This window comes from Cardiocondyla obscurior, linkage group LG01 (assembly GCF_019399895.1).
Source record: "Cardiocondyla obscurior isolate alpha-2009 linkage group LG01, Cobs3.1, whole genome shotgun sequence".
NCBI lineage: Eukaryota > Metazoa > Arthropoda > Insecta > Hymenoptera > Formicidae > Cardiocondyla > Cardiocondyla obscurior.
In genome coordinates this window covers 13,222,106-13,240,777 of record NC_091864.1, presented here as the reverse complement: position 1 = coordinate 13,240,777, position 18,672 = coordinate 13,222,106, and the positions used below count along the sequence as shown (strand labels likewise).

At 40.4% G+C, this 18,672-nt stretch overlaps 1 protein-coding gene and 1 long non-coding RNA gene across 5 annotated transcripts in view; one reads left to right on the top strand and one right to left on the bottom strand.

Moving 5' to 3' along the window:
• Window positions 1-18,672, bottom strand: part of LOC139106278 (uncharacterized) — an 83,057-nt gene that overhangs the window by 44,597 nt on the left and 19,788 nt on the right. Inside the window, exon 2 of the long non-coding RNA XR_011546326.1 lies at window positions 2,778-2,833. This is a non-coding gene — a long non-coding RNA (uncharacterized lncRNA). The remainder of the gene's footprint in view (window positions 1-2,777; window positions 2,834-18,672) is intronic.
• The window catches only part of LOC139106263 (opioid-binding protein/cell adhesion molecule homolog), a 173,992-nt gene that overhangs the window by 145,662 nt on the left and 9,658 nt on the right, over window positions 1-18,672 (top strand). For 3 of the 4 annotated variants that reach the window (XM_070662871.1, XM_070662882.1, XM_070662875.1), the window contains exons 3-6: window positions 222-391; window positions 3,823-4,033; window positions 4,529-4,640; window positions 5,057-8,548. In XM_070662871.1, the coding sequence (XP_070518972.1) occupies window positions 222-391; window positions 3,823-4,033; window positions 4,529-4,640; window positions 5,057-5,417 (854 nt within the window). In that variant the 3' untranslated portion in view covers window positions 5,418-8,548. Of the gene's footprint in view, window positions 1-221; window positions 392-3,822; window positions 4,034-4,528; window positions 4,641-5,056; window positions 8,549-18,672 lie in introns of those variants that run through there. The other variant, XM_070662894.1, reaches the window with a different exon arrangement.

Genomic DNA, 18,672 nt, shown 5'->3' with positions numbered 1-18,672 from the left:
TTTTTACTTATGTAATTCGATGTCACCGTAAATGTCTATTAATTTGGTTAATTACGCCGCTATCGGAGATTCTGCCATTATCGGTATTCGAAAGACTCGATTATTTAGAACGCTTTTATAAAAAGATCTATTTAAAATCCGATATTTCTCACGTAAAAATTTCATTGAAGCGTAAAAGTCGATAAATAAATCCTACTAACGTGCCTTATTGTTTTTGACAGAATGCGCGGCCAAAAACGGACGATCTGTAGTGGAGCACCATCCGTCCTCTTACTGGGATCAACCCTTTAGTCAGCCTTACTTCGACAACACGACAAAGAGGGAGACCACAACCACCGTTGGGCAATCCGCTTACCTGCACTGCAGGGTGCGCAATCTTAGCGATCGTGCGGTAAGTTCCAAGTTTCCTTATCAAGAGCTCGTCGTTGTAATAACAGCTCTCAAGTTCGGGAACGCAATTGCATTTCGCGAGTATAGATTAGGATCGCAAGACTGTTAAATGTCGCAATACTACTTTGATTTCAACAATTATGCTTGTTTTGTAAAACGTAAAATAAATTAACGTAATTATCTCGCTTGAATCTTCGGTAGTAAATAATTTTGCTGCGCGGTCAATGTTGTTCGTGTTTTTATTAGAGATAAAAAAAAAAAAAAAATTTATCAAACCGATTAATCTTCTTATTAAGTGAATTATGCAAAGCTCGGTGAACGTTTTAACGTTCGATTATGCGTCAACAAATTCTCGTGATTAAAGCCGGCCATTATGAAGGGATTCAATGAAGTGAAAGCACAACAAATTTGTTGTTGCAAAATTAAATCGTGCACACTCGTTCGTCGAACGCAAAATTTTCAGCCACGTTATTATTTTGCGCGAGGTGTATTTTTCAAATTCTATCGCGTATCTTTTTCTCGGGCGAAACTCTCCGGCGGCGTTGATAAATTTAACGTACGTGCGGGCGCGTGAAAATCCCCACGATCGAAATCACGCGATTCGAAGTCAAATAAATTCGCAGTTACGGCGTCGGCGAGGCATTAATCCGTGATCGTTCCTCGACAAACTTCGTCGCTCTCTTTGCTAATGCACTTGCGCGACTTGCAATTCGTATACGAGTTCATTCCTCATTTACCCACGCGACATCGCCTCGCACTTTTACAGTAACCTAGTTCACATCTTCGCGCGCCAAAGCTTTTGTAACGCTTTTTTCGCGTCCCCCTTTTTTTTTCCTTCCTTTTTTTTTCTTATTTCCACCTGCAAACTCGCAGAGTAGAGTATGGCTCTTTACGGTTAAACGTGAATACCCACGTTTTCTCGGGCAAATTTAGAAAATTACGAACATGTATTAGCACGTGATTTTGTTAACATCGAAAAATTTTTTTCCTGCGATCGTCGCGCTGAGGAACATTTATTCCAGCCAGAAATAATCAGAAAATGTATATTTAACTGACATCCGTTAAATGGTTACACAATATAATTGTGCTAAAGAAAATTAACTCTTTGTGTGAGGATCTCTTTGATGTTATATTACCAAGGGTATAAAAAAGTGCACTCATTTTTGCGAGAAAAATAGTTTATATTCCTTTTCAAAATTTGTATTAAAAATTTCTCTCTCTTCCTCTCTCTTTTCTTTTTTAATAAACTACTTTTGTACTCCACTGCCCATTTAATTCACGTCCCGTCATTGTTCGACCGTACGAAGTAGCAAAGTGGGGTACATGCAAACGCTATAAAGGGTAGAGTATTGTGCATACTAAACATAAAAGTCCCGGCGCCAATTTTTCAAGCGGTTTAGTGGATTAGCGGACTGTTCGGGCCGCTGTTTAACCCGGTATTCATCACTCGTGGTCCTAATGCAAAGTAATTTCGCGGGTAGGCGCATAGGTCACCCGGGCGAACGGTGACATTACGCGTTATCGGCCGCTGCTCATGCATCACCGCATGACGCACAGGAACCTGTCAGAGTCCAATCACCGATCGTAATCGCCGATAAATCAAATTTCTCTCGCACCCTACCTCCTCGCCCCTCTGCGGATCTCCCTTTAGCTCCCTGCTTCCGCCATTCACAGCCACGCCATCGGCCCTCAATAACGCGCGCCCGCACATGCATCTGGACGTTTATATTTGCGATCCGTAGAATTAGCACGACCGTCCTGATTGCGCTTCGCCTAAGCCTTGATTTTGCCCCGGTGACAGAATCCCGTTCGCCAGGTGTCAATTAAAGATTTCCCTCTTTTTACGTAGGTATATTCGCAAATATATGTACATCCTATCTCAAAAAAGCCGTGTAGATCGAATCTAATTTATTGCCGCCGCTGTTTCGCGATACCGATTCGTTCTCTCGATTGGCTCGTTTTATACCGCGAGAGTAGATATTACGTCAGTTTAATTGTTATTAATTTGTAAGTTTTAATCATTATTACTTTTTTGTTATAAATTAAATTTTTATTGCGAGATTAAAGTTATCGCGATTTTATTATGATGAAATATATTACGATAAATTACATATACGAATTTTAAAACAACGATATTTTTTATTATTTTGCGGAAAATTGATGAAAACGTCGACTGTGCCGCAAGTGGCCGAGAACGTCGATTGTGCCGCAAGTGGCCGAGAAAGACGAATCGTCTCTCTACTAAACTACTTTTCAAATCTACGCTACTTCTATTGCAGGCAACGAGTCTACAAATTGTGATATATTGTAATATATTGAAATGCATAAAAAAACTATAACATTTTATTGTAAATTCGTTACCTCTGTAACAAAAATTTATTACTTACGTTCGATGCGACGCGGGTGGAGTTCAGCTACGAAGACACTATAATCGGATGATATTCTGTAACACACAAATAAAATACTAAGATGAAAAATATGCATAAAATCATAATTCTTGATTTTAAATATAATTTTTAATACGTAACTAATATTTATCTTTAATAAGACATTTGATAATATAATTATTTATTCTGAAAAAAAATCTTTACAAGAAAACAATTTTCTAAAATGTTAAATCTCTTTTATTTTGAAAAAATTCATTAAATATTCTGAATTAATTACTCCAACGCGACGGCAAATTGCACGTTTTGCAACGTTCAATTATTACAAAAAAGGACAACGGTACTAATTAAGATAATCAATAAATTATAAATTTACAAACGTAAAACTTGATATTAATTAAGAAACGAGTTAACGTCGGACGTAATTTTTTTTTATGTTATCTCTAAGAGATTTGTAAAATCAGTTTTAAAAATACAATTACTTTTCGGCGCGGGTAAAGATCCGCTACGCGCAATAATCTTGCTCGATGCGATGACCAAACATCGCGTCTTTCAATGTATGCCGCCGAGATTGTCGTAGGTCGCATCGTGGCCGGCCGGCCGGCCGGCCGGGCAATGCCCTCGCACAACGCGCGGGAGACACAACGCCGTTCTGCACCTTGCCTCTGCTTGTCGCTTGCCCGCTACGCGACGCGATAGCCAAACGCACATGGTCTGGTCGCGGAAATTCCGTGGCCAACAGCATTAAAGTTAATAATCTATCAGATTGCTTGGAGCTTGATCGAAGCAAGTCTTAATCGATAATTCATTAATTTTTTATCACTTAGTTATCACCCAGTATATATAAAATTTTACGTTATTGTTCATATAAATTTATATAGTTGTTTTATTTTTAAAATATAGTTGAGTTTTGCTATTAGTTTTTACATTATGCGTAATGTACGTTTACTGTAACTCTAGAATTTGCGTAGTACAATACCGGGGTTTTCGATTGAATGACCAATTTGGTGTATTTTACTATAATAGCTTGTGTCTCTTGATTGCGCAGGTTTCGTGGATCAGACAGCGGGATTTGCATATCCTCACTGTCGGCATTCTAACATATACAAATGACCAGCGTTTCCAATCGCTACACAGCGATGGTAGTGACGAGTGGACCCTGAAAATCAGTTCGCCGCAAGTGCGAGACAGCGGAATTTACGAATGTCAAGTCTCGACAGAGCCGAAAATTAGTCAGGCTTTCAACTTGAGTGTAGTAGGTGCGTACGTACATCTCTTCTTTTACGACATAATAAAATGTAGTCGATAACTTTAGTTAATTCCGAATTTTGATTTAATTATATCTCAATGATTGAAAGAAAATATTTAAAAATACGAAATTAAATTATAATTAAAATTATAACGTCATAATTAGTATTTGAAATTCATAACTAATTTTACGATAAAAGAACAAATTTTTTAATTCTTATCAATAAAAGTAAAAAAAATAAAAAAAAAAAATTAGAGAACTAGAAAGTTGTATTTTGAAACAATTACAAGTAGCTCCGCTGTGTTTCAATAACGGCTTTTGTGACCGATTGTTTCTTAAATGAATTTTTAAGTGGCCAGTTTCGAACGGTTCGACGTGAGTTAATTGCAGCTTTACGGCGGTTTAAACGAAATTGCGGTCATACTTCTTAACCCGGGCTTTACTCGGCGATCCATACGTTCCTCGGCCAAAAACCACTTTAACTTTGTTCTGTCCCCGTGTGCAGTCTCGAAGGCAAAGATCAACGGCAATTCGGAGCTCTACATCAAAAGCGGGAGCGACATCAATCTGACCTGCATCGTGCTGCAAACGCCGGAACCACCATCCTTCATCTATTGGTGAGTTTGAGCGTTCTCCCTTGACGATAGCGCGGATTGAATTTGTTCCCCGTATTTCGATACAGCTGAGTTTCGCGAAATCCAAATCTACAGTGACCTCCATTCGATACAATCTGCTTTATCGAAAAATTTCAACACGAGCGCGCGTAAAAACGAATCTTCGACGAAGTAAATCTCCACTGGGGTCCACCCTCTAAGGCGGCGGTCTTTAGAATTCACAGCTCTCGCGTTTTGCTCTGAATTCCTCTCGTGTTTCACATTTTGGCGTATAAATATTATACATATGCTCACGAGTGTAATCCCCGTCCCGTGTTTCATTAAATAATTTAATAAAGATACTTAGAATTTGGTTTTAATTAATTTTTTTACATTAGATGGTTACTAATACTTCATGGATCGTCCCGATAATTGTTTAGGTACAAAGGTGATAACGTGATAAACTACAGCCAACGCGGGGGCATTAGCGTCGTGACGGAGAAGCAAACGCGAACGTCACGTCTTCTGATCAGCAGAGCGCTACCAGCCGATTCCGGCAATTATACCTGTGCGCCATCCACAGCCGAATCAGCCAGCGTTCTTGTCCACGTACTCAATGGTGAGTCGGGAATTAAAAAGTCATACATCATCGAAAATCCGCAATATTATCGTCAAACTGTCACAACGTGTCTTCGTATATCTTTTTTTGCAACAATATCGGCAAAATTATCGATTCTTTACGGGACAGTTTTTTTTTTTTTTTTTTTTTTTGGATGGTTTCGATACCAACATTTCGAATAAAATTTCAAACGCATGTAAATATGTCAACGTGGATAAAATGCGCTGTATACGTTAAAATTGCCCGAGAGATACATTCAAATACAAAGCGATATCTACCCGTGTCAACGTGTCGCCACAAAAAGGCTTTGTACTGTTCTCTCACCGCGTGGGTTTTCAGCAAATTATATCTTTTCTGAAATCAAACGCTTTGGGCATGTGAATGTAGAAAGAACAGTGGCGGTCTTACCAATGCAATTGGTTATAACCATTGATATAATGCTATCATTTTATTTTAATTTATTTCGTTACATATATGTGTATGCACACATGTGTATGCATGCATCGCGTGCATCAAAAGAGTAGAATATAATTAAATACGACATTTATCATTAAATTTGATGGAGCTTTTCATCGACTCTGCCAGGTACGCGAAAGCATAAAATCAATTAATTAATCTTAACAACTTTGTATCAGTTTTAATCAAGTTTCCGATGAAACGTTTCAAGTATTACTATAAAGGAGCTTCTCCTCCGCTTCACGGGATGTTGGAGAGAAACAATTTTCAATTCAATCACGTTTGTATAAATAATTCACGTTCGAGCAAAATAGCTGTGCATGTACATTTGTATGCGTACACGGCGAAAAAGTTTAGACATTTGATCCTGATGCTTGTAGAATCGGTAAAATGAAATAAAAGTTTCTGCAGCTTCGACACAAATAAGAAAGCGCAGCTGGAATTTCGAGAAGAAAAATTAAACCCCCCCTTCCCCCCCGAATGTGCGCAGTTTCTTTTTAGCCCGCCCGATCGCAGCATGCTGATGTATTAATATATAATAAACTTTTCATATTTCTTGAAAGCTCGCTCAACGTTTCGTTTTACGCGAACTTAATTTTAACAATTTAAAATTAATTTGACGATTTAACTGCATATTTTCTGCAGCGCGGACACCAATTATTACATGTACTCTTAGACGAAATTAATCTCGCGTTTGCCGTTATTCGTAAGAGATTTACAAGTAATTACTACAGGGAAACCCGCGCGAACTTACCGGAATGAAACTCTCGTCAACTAAGCGTATGTACATATATATATATTTAGTTATATGTATATGTATACATGTATATAAATATATATATAAATATATATGTATATTATATGTATATATATATGTATGTATGTATCTAACGATAAACTATGAAGTCTCCAACTAACTTCTTACCGTTCCCTTCTACCTCTCACGCATATATGCAGAGTCATCGAGATTAGATCCGTGGCCTTGTTTAAAAACTAATAGAAATGATGCCGGTGCCGTCGAAAGATAATCGTAATTTTGTTTATTACATCGCATAAAGTAGATTATTTGCTGATTGTTAACAAAAAGTTGAGAGCTTTGCTCGGGAAACAAATCAATTAGTTTGAGAGCATTCGAAAGTAATTTGTTAATAAGGAACAGTATCCAAATATCTAAGGCAAACTGCGCTTATATCTCTACGGTGTTTATCTTCAAACTAACGTAATCATCACCGTCCCTACTTTCAGGTCAAAATGTAATGGAGCGAGGACAAAAATTACTGAGTTCTGAAAGCCCGGTCACCCATTTCGGCCGCTTTAACCCACTATCGCCCCTCGTTCCGATGGTTATCGCGTTGACCTCAAACTACGAAATCGCGTATGTGCGTATGTATAAAAGTTCAGATATAGCGGTGTGTGAAAGCAATCTTTTGTCGAGGGTTACATTGTGCACTGAGCACACAGACCTTTACAAGTAGCGCAGACAATAGTCGTGTTGTATCGCGCCGAAATGGCTTTTCTGATAATGTCATTTAAACCGTTGTGACAGGCAGAATTACATTTTAGGACTGGGCGACTATAAGGGACGACGGGGAAAGGGAGCGAGTATTTTTACGGCAATTCACTGAGATTGCCGCGAAACGAGTCTACGTCGACATCGCAAACGAGCCGCGGACGAGTCGTCGGTAGACATTATCCGCTGACGAGCACACAGGCGAGCGAAGTCACGACCCTCGATTGCGAGCTCGCGTCGCGATGTTGAACGTCACAGGCGGGACGCGAAGGGGAAGGGGGGGAGGGAAGGGTAGAGGCGAGAGTAAGTAGAGTTGGACTTTACGGGCCGGGCCGTAAATCCCACGAGGGCTCAAGTAGAGGCCCGAGAAAAGTGTTCTACCGATAAACTAAACGGTAAAGGCCATAAACACGCGCTCGCGCGTATTGTCTAACGTGGCGCACGATGCCACCGCGTCGATGCGCCGAAATCCGCTCGGCGCGTAGCGCCCAGTGTCGCGCGTGCTGCACATACAACTGGCAATAAACCGGATGTTCTTGCCATGCAAAGAAAGGAGGTGGGGACAAACGTCTCCTCTTTATTTCTCCGTGTTTCGCGGATACTGCGCGTAAAACTCCGAAGGAATAAATCCTTCGGACTCCGTCTGCCCTTTTCCACCCTCCTGGTCTCCAGGGAATAAATCAGACGAGATATTGTCCCATGCAAATCCCACTCGCCAAAACGCTGTCTCTTTCTTTCCATCGCGCTCACGTTTCCTACATTCGTATCTACGCGTCGTGGCACGCGAGTTGCCACTTGAGATATACACGTCAAATGGCTGCTTGACGGCGAAAGAAATCTTACGGATTGTTATACACGAATAATATATATCTACCTACGCTTTCCCGCGCCCTTTCGACATTCGAGGTGAAACTGACTTCGATTCCTACTACGATAATACGAACTTATCGGAAGCAATACCGCAGCTATCGGAAACTACCACCGCGGTCATCGGAAGTAAATCGCGGCGAGCGCATCGCAGCGGATTTGGAACAAATATTTGTGGCGCGAGATATCCACGAGCGCCTCAATTAACTTTTCAGTTCAATAAACAGAAGGATCTTTCGACGACTTAAAATGGAATTAATTAATTCCAACCGATTTGTAAGCGAAAACGATTTTTCGTAACGCATTTACTTATTTTTGCGACATCTTTCCACGGAAATTATATGCGATGCTAAAGGAATCGTTGAGAGCGTACTCGAGAAATGCCCGCTGGTCAATGCATACAGAAAGCGGCACAGGAATGTAAGTCTTCATAATCTCCGTGGGACTTATCAAAGGACTTCGTTACTGCGTGATGTACTATAATATTCGCGAGTTAAATTGTGGAAACGTGCATAAGTGAGAGAGAGAAAGAGAGAAAGAGAGAGAGAGAGAGAGAGAGAGAGAGAGAGAGAAGTAAATTACGAGAACGTTGCTATACATACATACATAGAATATGCATTATTCTCAAAGTCTAAGGATAGTAGTATATAATAGGGATACACGTGCAAGTAGGGACAGGGATAAATCTCTCTCTCTCTCTCTCTCTCTCTCTTTGAAATTCAAGTTCGACTTCCCCTAGGAAGACTTCCCATCGGAACAATACTAGAAGGATAATGTCGGCACAGAGATTAAAGCGCAAGATAGCACGTATAACGCACGATCGTAATAACTCGCGCGCGGAACTCGTGAAATTTCGGTAACGAGTTTCGCGGTGTGTAACAACAAAGCGGCCGGTGGGCGCATTACGCGTAATTAGCCGCGATAGGCAAGCAACTCTGGGCGATACGTGTTTTCAAGTTACCTTCCTCTGCCCCGCTACCGAACCGCGGAAGTCCGTTTGAATAGCTCGCCAGTCACCGAAATATCTGCCGGCACGTTGTGCGATTCCGCATCGACAAACCGCCACGCTACGCCATACCGCAATCCTGATTAAATTATTTCTACCTTGTTTATCATTACTCATGTGGTCTAATGCAGAATCGATGATTTTGCAATTGCAGATTATACCGTTGAAACGCTATCGTCGTCGCAAGTTGCGATTTTTCATCGCAACGCATCGTCGTCGCTTTTCATATCTTCAGTTTTCCAACTTTGACCCTCTCGTTGCACTAATTTCTCTACCGGACTTTAATATATGTAAACTTTTTTTTGGGACGTAATGTAAACAAGATTAATTAAACAGAATAAAAGTTAACGGTTCAAAGCTTTAATACATGTAGAAGAAGTCGTGTAAGTAATTTAATTTATCAGTTCCAAATCGAAGCGGCGGTGTTTGTATGTTTTTCTAATAAATAGCTATTAATATGTATACGAACGTTCGTCATTAAATTGGCGAGCACGTGCAACTTGCGCGAAAATAATAGCGTGTAATTTATCAGCGGGATTGCAACCGGCCAGAAAATGTCGATACGTCTGTGCAACCTCGGTCAACTTTCCAACGACCTGAAACGCTGCCAAGTTCTTCGACAAGGCGTAGAACGATAAATTACGTTTTCCCTGTAACCTCACTGAAATTATTTATCAATTATGGGATACAACGTCATAAAAATTTTTTTTCCCTATTTTGTTTTCAAATACACGTACTGTGTAATATTTTTTACCGGCCGTTAAAAGTTAACTGAATAATTAACGTGCACAGTGCACGTGAAACAATATATTTTTACTATTTGATTATAATATTATGAAACGACCCTTTTTCATTTTATTATTACTCGCTTTTATTTTAGTAGATTTTTGGTAAAAAAAAAAAAGTATTGTTTTTTTTAGCATCTCTTAAAAATATTTTACATTAATATAATATTCCAAATTATTATAGCATTGCATATGAAAATATTATTGGAAGATATTTCTTTGGAAAAACATTATAAAGCCATCGTCCAAACTTTAATGAAAACATTTATTCGCTCTAAAATATTTAACAACACGATTACGACACGGTATATATTTTTCATTTTGTGTATTAGTTTTATAAAAATATTTCCCTATCTTTTTCCATTTTAAACTCTCAAAACTATATCCGTCTATAGAAGCTTCCTCTAAGATTTGTATATAATAACTGTTAAATTGCCGCGACATAATCTTGATAAATTCTTGCTTATCGGCATAGTACGTCACACCGAGGACCTCGTAAAGTTAAGATTACGACATCGCTATCATTCGCGAGTTACTCGTCGACACTACAATAAAGAGACATGCTTTCTGTGACATCCTTTTCCGTGCAGTTACGATCGAAGTAGAGTTCTACTGCTACTGATGAATTGTTTAACCGCAAATTATAATTATAATTTTATATCTTGCGCAAAATGAAAATTCCCAGATATGAAGAAACGTTCGCTCTAAAGCTATGTAGATTCCTCGCAAACACACGTGCTACGCGGAACGATATTTCCACACGACAGCTTAAGGATTTATCAAGACAACCGGCGCGGATGCCAACGCAAACAAATCCTCAATTTGCCCGACGAGCAATCGAGGCGACAGAGCCGACGCACACGTAAGGCCCTTATGCACACGATCGCGTATGTTCAATCGTGCGAATGATGCGCACCTACCGATCGAAGCTGATCGTTCGGTTCGAGTCCTTCGTAGCGCAACAGCGAAGTAGAACTCGCGGAGCTATAGCCAGACGTGACTCTCTCCCGACAGCGCAAGAATAAGAAAAGTTTCGCGATCAAACGAGACGAAACTAATACAGAACCATTATCGGGAGTTAACGGTGCTCCGTGCCGTAACTGCACACCAGGATTTATTGTCTTCCGTCTTCAACCGAGAGAAACGACGAAGGGGCGGAAGAAAGAGGGGTTTAAAAAAAAAAAAAAAAAAAAAAAAGGGCGCGAGAGAGGAGAGGTTGAAAATTCTCCCGTCACCGTCGTCGTTCCACATTACATTCGCGGGATGGACAACGAGGTTCAAAGAGGTTCATGTCCCACTTCGCTTCTATTTATCTTCCTGAAAGACAAACTTCCGCAAAGGGGAACTTCGCCGCGCCTTTCTTCATGCATCGCCTCGTTACTCATCGGGTCCGCCTCTTCGCGTATCAACACCTCGAAATTCGTCCGGTATCATCTCGCAATTCGAAAACGCGACTGGGATTAATCGACGAATTGTCGAACGTGTCTTGTTCTACGGTCAATTATCCTGAGCTTTCGCATGACCGTCATCGAATCTCGTTTAATCATCCTTTCGAGCAACAGTGATCGAGAGTTGCCGTCGCCTGTTTTCCTACCTGACGTCGATCGATGTCAACGCCTACTTTAGAAACGAATGTGACATCGACGTCGAACAATCGAACTTGTCGAATTACAGAAGGAGAATAATGCGAAAACGATTTATTTGCCATTTGCATCAAACCCTCGTGCCACTTCAACGAGAATCGATGCGCCGTGTGCTCCGTGTAATAATTGGCTTGAACCGATAGGCTGCCTGGGCTTTATTACCAAGATCACAATTATTAGATCGATCCCTCTTCGAGTCATTAAATTAATATCGAGCGCGGGCGAAGTATATATACAAATTAAGCGGTGTACTCTCGCCCTGTCGAACTTGATCTAAAATATTCATCGAGCCTCCCCTTCGATGCCTCGAGAACGACAATTTTCCTAAGCTTCATACGACCTCGCCATTAATTTTAAAAGGCCGTAAGCAAGGTCGGCGAGTGATCTCACTTTCCGGCGTTGAATTACGGGTTATACGGAGACGAATTATGGACTCTTCGATTTACTTTCAGTACACCCCTCCCACCCCTCCCCCCTTCTTTTTTATTACGTCGTGAAATCGCATCGTAAATACGGTCGCCTCGTTTTGAGACACGATACGTGCTGCGACTGACAACGAGTTATTGACAGTTTGCAGAGTAGGGATTTGCTCAGCGCGTTCTGCCACTCGTAATCCCTCATTCTGTCTCGAACTTGATCGACAAGCGACACTCGCGATGTAGTAATAAGATGATCCCAGGAGTTTCTTCGTGTCGAGTTTTCTCTGTTATTTCTTCGGTGCCGAAAGTTTCTATAGACATTAACCATAACTTTCACGCCCATCGTTTTATCGCGCGCTAAAAAAGAAGAGAGAGAGAGACGTTCGGCGGGTGATACATCATTTGTTCGAAAATATCGTGGGAGCCGTGATACGTGCAACTTTTTAATATAAATTTTCTTTGCGCTTTATGATATTGATGCGCGATACAAGCAATCGGGCCAATAATAAACAAGTGCTAAGAACGCAACGTAATAAAGCAAACAATCAATTAACGCGAGCGTTAAAACGCGCTGCGAGAAATTCACGAGGGCCGGCGTATTTGCAAGCGGAATAATAAACTCCTGGGAAAATGTACGAGCTGTTACAGTACGCAAGCATCATTGAATTATAACAGGCTTATATAACGGATTATAGGGAAATGGTTTATTTGTGCCGAACATTTTGTAATCTCTGATTGTGATTTGACGCAAAGCGCGAAATACTCGTTGAAAGAGGTAAAATGATAATATTAGGGGTAATAGAGTTAATTCCAGAGTGTTGCCGTGTCGTACTTTACATTACGATACGAGTTGCCCATTAGCGTAATCCTCTTTTAAACTTTTTTAATGCACCTCTTTTTGAACATCCAATGACTAAAAAGCAAAGTACCGGCGTCATTTGTAGTTAACAATCTGTGACGTCTAACGACCGTTCCAAGATTTATTTCGCTCCGTCAAGGAGCTGAATTATCCGATTATTCCACATTATACGGAAACATTTTTCTAAAACTATATTATAACTAGCCAATTTTTGATATTGCTCTTTTTAAATTATTATTTTTAGATATTTTCAAGTTATTGTCGGCATTATTCGAGTTATTATTTCAGCTCGCTTGTCTCGCCAGGTTTAATACCGATCGAAATCGGGGAGAAAAAAAATAATAAAAAAAAAACGTCTAACGATTCCTAGACTTTCTGGTCGCATTTTATATATATCGGGTATTGATTTCTACTTCTCTTCGTTTCGAGTGGCAATGAAACACGACAATTTCGCAACGGTCGGTGTTGTCGAGAACACGCTTTTTTCATTAGCAGCCTGGATCGCTGCCACGAATTCAGCCTTAGAGTGAGTGCGGCTTACACTTGGTAACGCAATGGGAAAACAATTTGTTTTCCATAGAAGCCTTGCAATCCGCGGATTGCGCCCTGATCGCGGTAGGTCGATCAACATATAACGCGTTCTTAAGCGGGATAACCGTTGAGCTTTTTTTTTTTTTTACTATCTCGCCATTACTCTGTTCTCTATTTTAAGCTAAAACCGATGTTGACAACGAATTATAGGTAGGATGATTCTATGTTCCATTCGCGTGCGCGACAGCCGTTACTGAGATAAGCTAAATGATGGATGAAAAACTTCTCATTGGAATCGACAAATCGAGGTCTTGTCGAGGATTACTTTCATCGGTACACCCGGTATTTTCCACATTTGCATACTCGATCTTCTGATTACTGTTGACGTTATCTTTAAATAATAAAAAAAAAAGTTTTTTTTTTTTTATTTGAATTTCTGTCTAAGTAACGACATCGAAATTCTTTTCACGAGGGCTGAATAAAGTTCTGTTAAATTCACAATCGTAACCGGTATAAATAAGTAGCAATTAATTCTGAAAGTATAACGTTTGCAGTAAACGAGGTGCCAGAGTATATTTACATGCTCCAATTAAAGTTACCTCATTTCGCCACCGTAACGATTGCAGACGTAGTTAGGAAACTTTTACTATTTTAACTTGTCTCTTCGTCCACGTTGCTGAGGTCTTCGTATCAAAGACCACCGCATTATGGAACGAGGGAGGATTAACTGGCCTGCCCTCTCTATCAAACGATCTTAAGACACGGCATAGGTGTTTTAAATTTATGCAGCCGCAATTTTACTCCTAGACAACGGTTCCGGAAAAGGAAAAGGCAAAGAGGAAGAAGAAAAAAAAGCGTTTGTCGATAACACTTACGACAATGTTCTTTTCGTTTCGATAGCGCCGTCCGTTTCGATAATGCTTCGGAAAGGATAAAGTTCTATCCTCCGGCACACTTCGAGGTCGTCCTCGCACGGAAAATAAAGGAAATAGAAGTCGTAACGAACCGTTTCAAATCTCTTAAAAATTCTGGTCGTCAATTTCAAAGAACATTTTATTTTTTAACTTTAATCGAACGAGTTATGAAATATTTTACCCGATTATCTTAGTGACACAAATCAGTAGTGTTAAATTATTTATTTTACATTTAAATTTATTGAAAGAAATATATATCTTTAAAAATATATATATATATATTAAACGTAGAGAGAGCTTAAAGGTACGTTTGAAGAACTTCGCAAAAGTAACGTAAATTTTGTATAAGAAAATAAATTATGGAAATTAAGCACAGTTTCGCTGCGAGATGCACGGATATTTGCCCTACATTTATTTTACTCTGCCGGCTTATCAAAAACATGTTACCGATGCATTCGCGATGAAGCAGTCGTTACTTACGACGAGTTGAATGCAATAAATGACCGCGCACCCCGTGCCGACAGATACGTCGCTCGCATAATTAAGGCCACGTAAATGCAGTGACACGATGCGATAATGCGAAATCGGTCACCGTATTTTGTCGTCGAGAAATGGATCCTGTCAACGACAATCGTGCCACGAAAGATAGGGAGCCAGTTCCGTTCTCGTTACGTATTCGTTCTTTTACTTATTTCTATGCGAGCATGACCTTCTACAACATTAGTTACACCTACAATACAACACGCAATTTCTTTTTCTTTTTTACCATTTTATTTATCGAAATAATTTGCGCAAGCTGATTTCATAGTTTATTCGATTCAACTGCAAAACAAATTAATAAACGAAACGATTTATTTGGGCAAATTTAATGTAATAAACCTAATGATAATAAATTAACGAAAATCTATATATGTTAATTTATTTTATTTGACAAACAGTAATTTAATAAACTTGCGATCTAATTATAATAAATAATACCCCCAAACTTTAAAGAGAGAAAATGCAGCGAACGTTAAAGCAACGGCGACATATATATTCCGTTGATATCGTCACGTGCGTTGCATTTCGTCGTTAACTCCGCGGACAGCACCGTTGATCTGCTTAACGCCCAGCTGTTGGACACGGAAGCAGTGATATTAAAAGGGATAAAGGCAAATGGAAACGGACCATCGTGCACAACGGACGTCCGGGAAAACGACGGCCGGTAACCGCCGCCAAATTGCAGCCTGATATCGCAGTTTGACGTTGCATTATACAGCGGCCAATAAATGTTTCGAGCATGTCGATACTTTGCCAATTAACAACAGCATTCTCATTCGCATTAACGCACGAGCCACTTTTTGATTATATATATATGGTTTATACGTTTCTATCGCCAGAGAAAATATTGCAGCTTTAACAAGTGACACTCGAATCCGTGATTGTCGCTGACTCGTTCTCGCGATTTAACAGAATTTAAAAGACAGGTCGCGGAATGCAGGATTATTTTTAAAACCCCGCCCCCTGCTGCTTTTGTACGACAAATGTGTTTTCAGTTTTTATTCTCAATTTCTTATTCATACTTTTTATGAGAGGTTTTTTCTTTCTAAAAAAAAGGTCTTTTTAAATTAGGTATATTAAAATTAGCATTGATTACCGCCGGAACCAGCAGTGATTTAAATTACCATTCAAATTAAATATGTATTTTTAGCCGCCTCTCTGTTTTAAATTATATTAGTACGTGCGGCGTGTGTCATTGTGTTTGAGAATCGCCAGATGTTCATTTGTATAATATTTAGAGCAGACGTTTCGCAAGGTTCGCACGCCTGGCAAAACGTTGGTGGCTAAAATAATGCGCATCATCTTCCCCTCCCCATCCCCCGTATTTTTCCGCCTGCGAGGTCTCGCGGAAAGTCGTCGGTGTAAAATATGTCCGTCATCGGGTCAAGGAAAACGCCGTACCAGGGGGAAAAGTCGGATGGATGATTTCGAGCGTGAGTTACTGCGGAACTACGCGAACCGGAAAGGAGCAGACGCGGTGCGACTTCGCGAGATTAAAGGAGAAGCTTTGTGTCTCTCTAGACACAAAGTGGAAAACGCGGAGAGGTATAGAAAACGACGTCGATAGTCGGCGAGGCATCGGCTGACGATACAGTTGCCGGGGGATCCGATAACTAAACCAATTATCCCGATGCCGATGAGGAAGTTTTAATCCATTCTCCCGCCACCGCGAGTTTCTCGGCGTGGAAATTTTTCTTCCGACTATCTCACCGCGATCCCGCGCACCCTTTGTCGATATAACTTCCTCTCCCTTTTGTCCATTCTTCGCCTTCAAAACGATTTACGTCTATGATCGCTGAGTCGTTATGATCGACCAAGCGATACCCGGGCGCCTCTTCTATCGCGGATTCAAATGGCTATTTGATAACATGCGCTCTGTGCGAATGGCGCAGCTGAAGAATGAAACTCAATCCAATGAAATTAAATCAGATAAAATCAAAATACGACGAGCGGAGGAGAGAGAGAGGATTAAATAATGTGCTGTTTTGTATTTTGTATATACACGTGATATCCGATTTCTTGAATTGTGAATATTTAATTATAACCGGAGATCTTTGACTAAAAAAAAAAAAGGTATATAATTATTACGTAAAAGGAGCCGAATTATTGATAGACGGGAGTCAGTATATTGACAGATATATTATAAGTGCGCATAATTATCGCAGTTCGATTTGTTAACATAACGAGATATCTGACTATTCATCAATGTAGCAAACGTTCAGCGTCCACCGCCATCCAACATTATCCGCGGAACACGTTCGCTGTTTTGACCATACCGCAATAGCTCAAATTACGCGTATGTGCATTGTGTCATTCGATAACTGTGAATGCGATACGTCGACAGATGCTCTGAAATCTATACCCGAACCTGAGCTACAGACGGCTCGCTTTTGCGCATAAACGCAATATTGTCGAGAGGCGGGAGATCAGCAATAAAAAATAAAAAAAAAAATAAAAAATTGCGCAGGAGCGAGAAGCAGAATGTCGAGTGAAGGGCTTTTATCGTATCGGAATAAACGTGTTTCCACCTTTTGTTGATACTTCAAGTATTCGCGTCATTCGAGTATTCATAGTTGAGCAATCAAACTTTAATGTCACCGCGCGAAACCTTCGACGATCCGGTCGAAATAGGTTCGATGGAGATTGATCGCCCTGGCCATTTGCGGTTTGCGCTAAGTCGACCAATCGGATCTATCTACGTCCACTCGTGGCGCAATGCGCGAAATTAGATCTTCGTTCCATTACATCGCGGCGAACAAAAAGAATTCCGTCAGATGCAGCCACATTTGTCACGATTTGCACGAGATGCAGGAGGTGAATTTTCTCTCAAAATCCTTTCCGGAAATGTCATCGGCACATTTGAAGATAAAATAAGAACGAACGATGGCGATAGGTGGGGGAAGAAATTTTCTATTATTCGACAACATCGTCTGTACGCCTGTCAACCGTGATTTATCAAAATTCTACCCAGTCTTCACTTAATCGTGAATTTAATTACGAACGAGCAATGTTTTCTATATCATTTTTACTTATTGTTAATAATGTCGGTCCATCATTTACGATGGCCTCTGGGCTCGTCGCGAAAACGAAAATGCAGACTCGTGGAAAAATATTTAACTGATGATACGTTGCGCTAGGCAATTTTTCAAGATCACACGTGCGTTTCTCGGGTTTTCGAGCTATAACTCACGCGAATTACCTGGGACGGAACACGGCACCGCTTTACGTGCCGCGATCGATTCGCGGTGGAAACTAATTGCACGCGCAGTTCCAAGAATTCTTTGCGTTAACTGCAGCAATGAGCTTCCACCGCGTCGTAACGGTAGTCGGGAAACCCGGAGCAGCTCTCGTGCCTTCGGTGCTAGACAAAGAGAAAGCGCCGGATTGCGTTCACGTACGTGGCTTTACTGCCCCGCCCGAACAAACTGCACTTCGCAGGGTAATCATTTCTCTGAAAGGATCACTGATCCGTGACTTACATTCGTTTTCGATGTAACGCTACGTTCGCCGAGCCTGGGTAATTTCTCTCGGCATATTTAAACACGGAAAATATCAGTTTTTATAATCAATGGAAACATCACGTCTCTTATGACGGCTCTCTAATTGAGTTTTTCTTATTCAGGATAAAGAAATGTTTTATTATCATGGCGTTCTGAATAAATTTTACATTTTCGCGTTCCGCATTAAAATATCAAGTAAGAGAGCCGCGGAGATTTTGTTCAAGCTCAGCAAAGGCTGAGGCATCGCGGTCTCATATATTTTCCCCCCTCCGGCTCGCATTAATTCCCGGGGCGAATTCGACACTTTGGCGTTTTAAATTCAATCGTCGACGAATAGGAGTTCTTTAAAGTTCGAGTTTTCGCTAGCCTTCGCGGGTTTCACACTTGTGATATACAATGGACGAGCA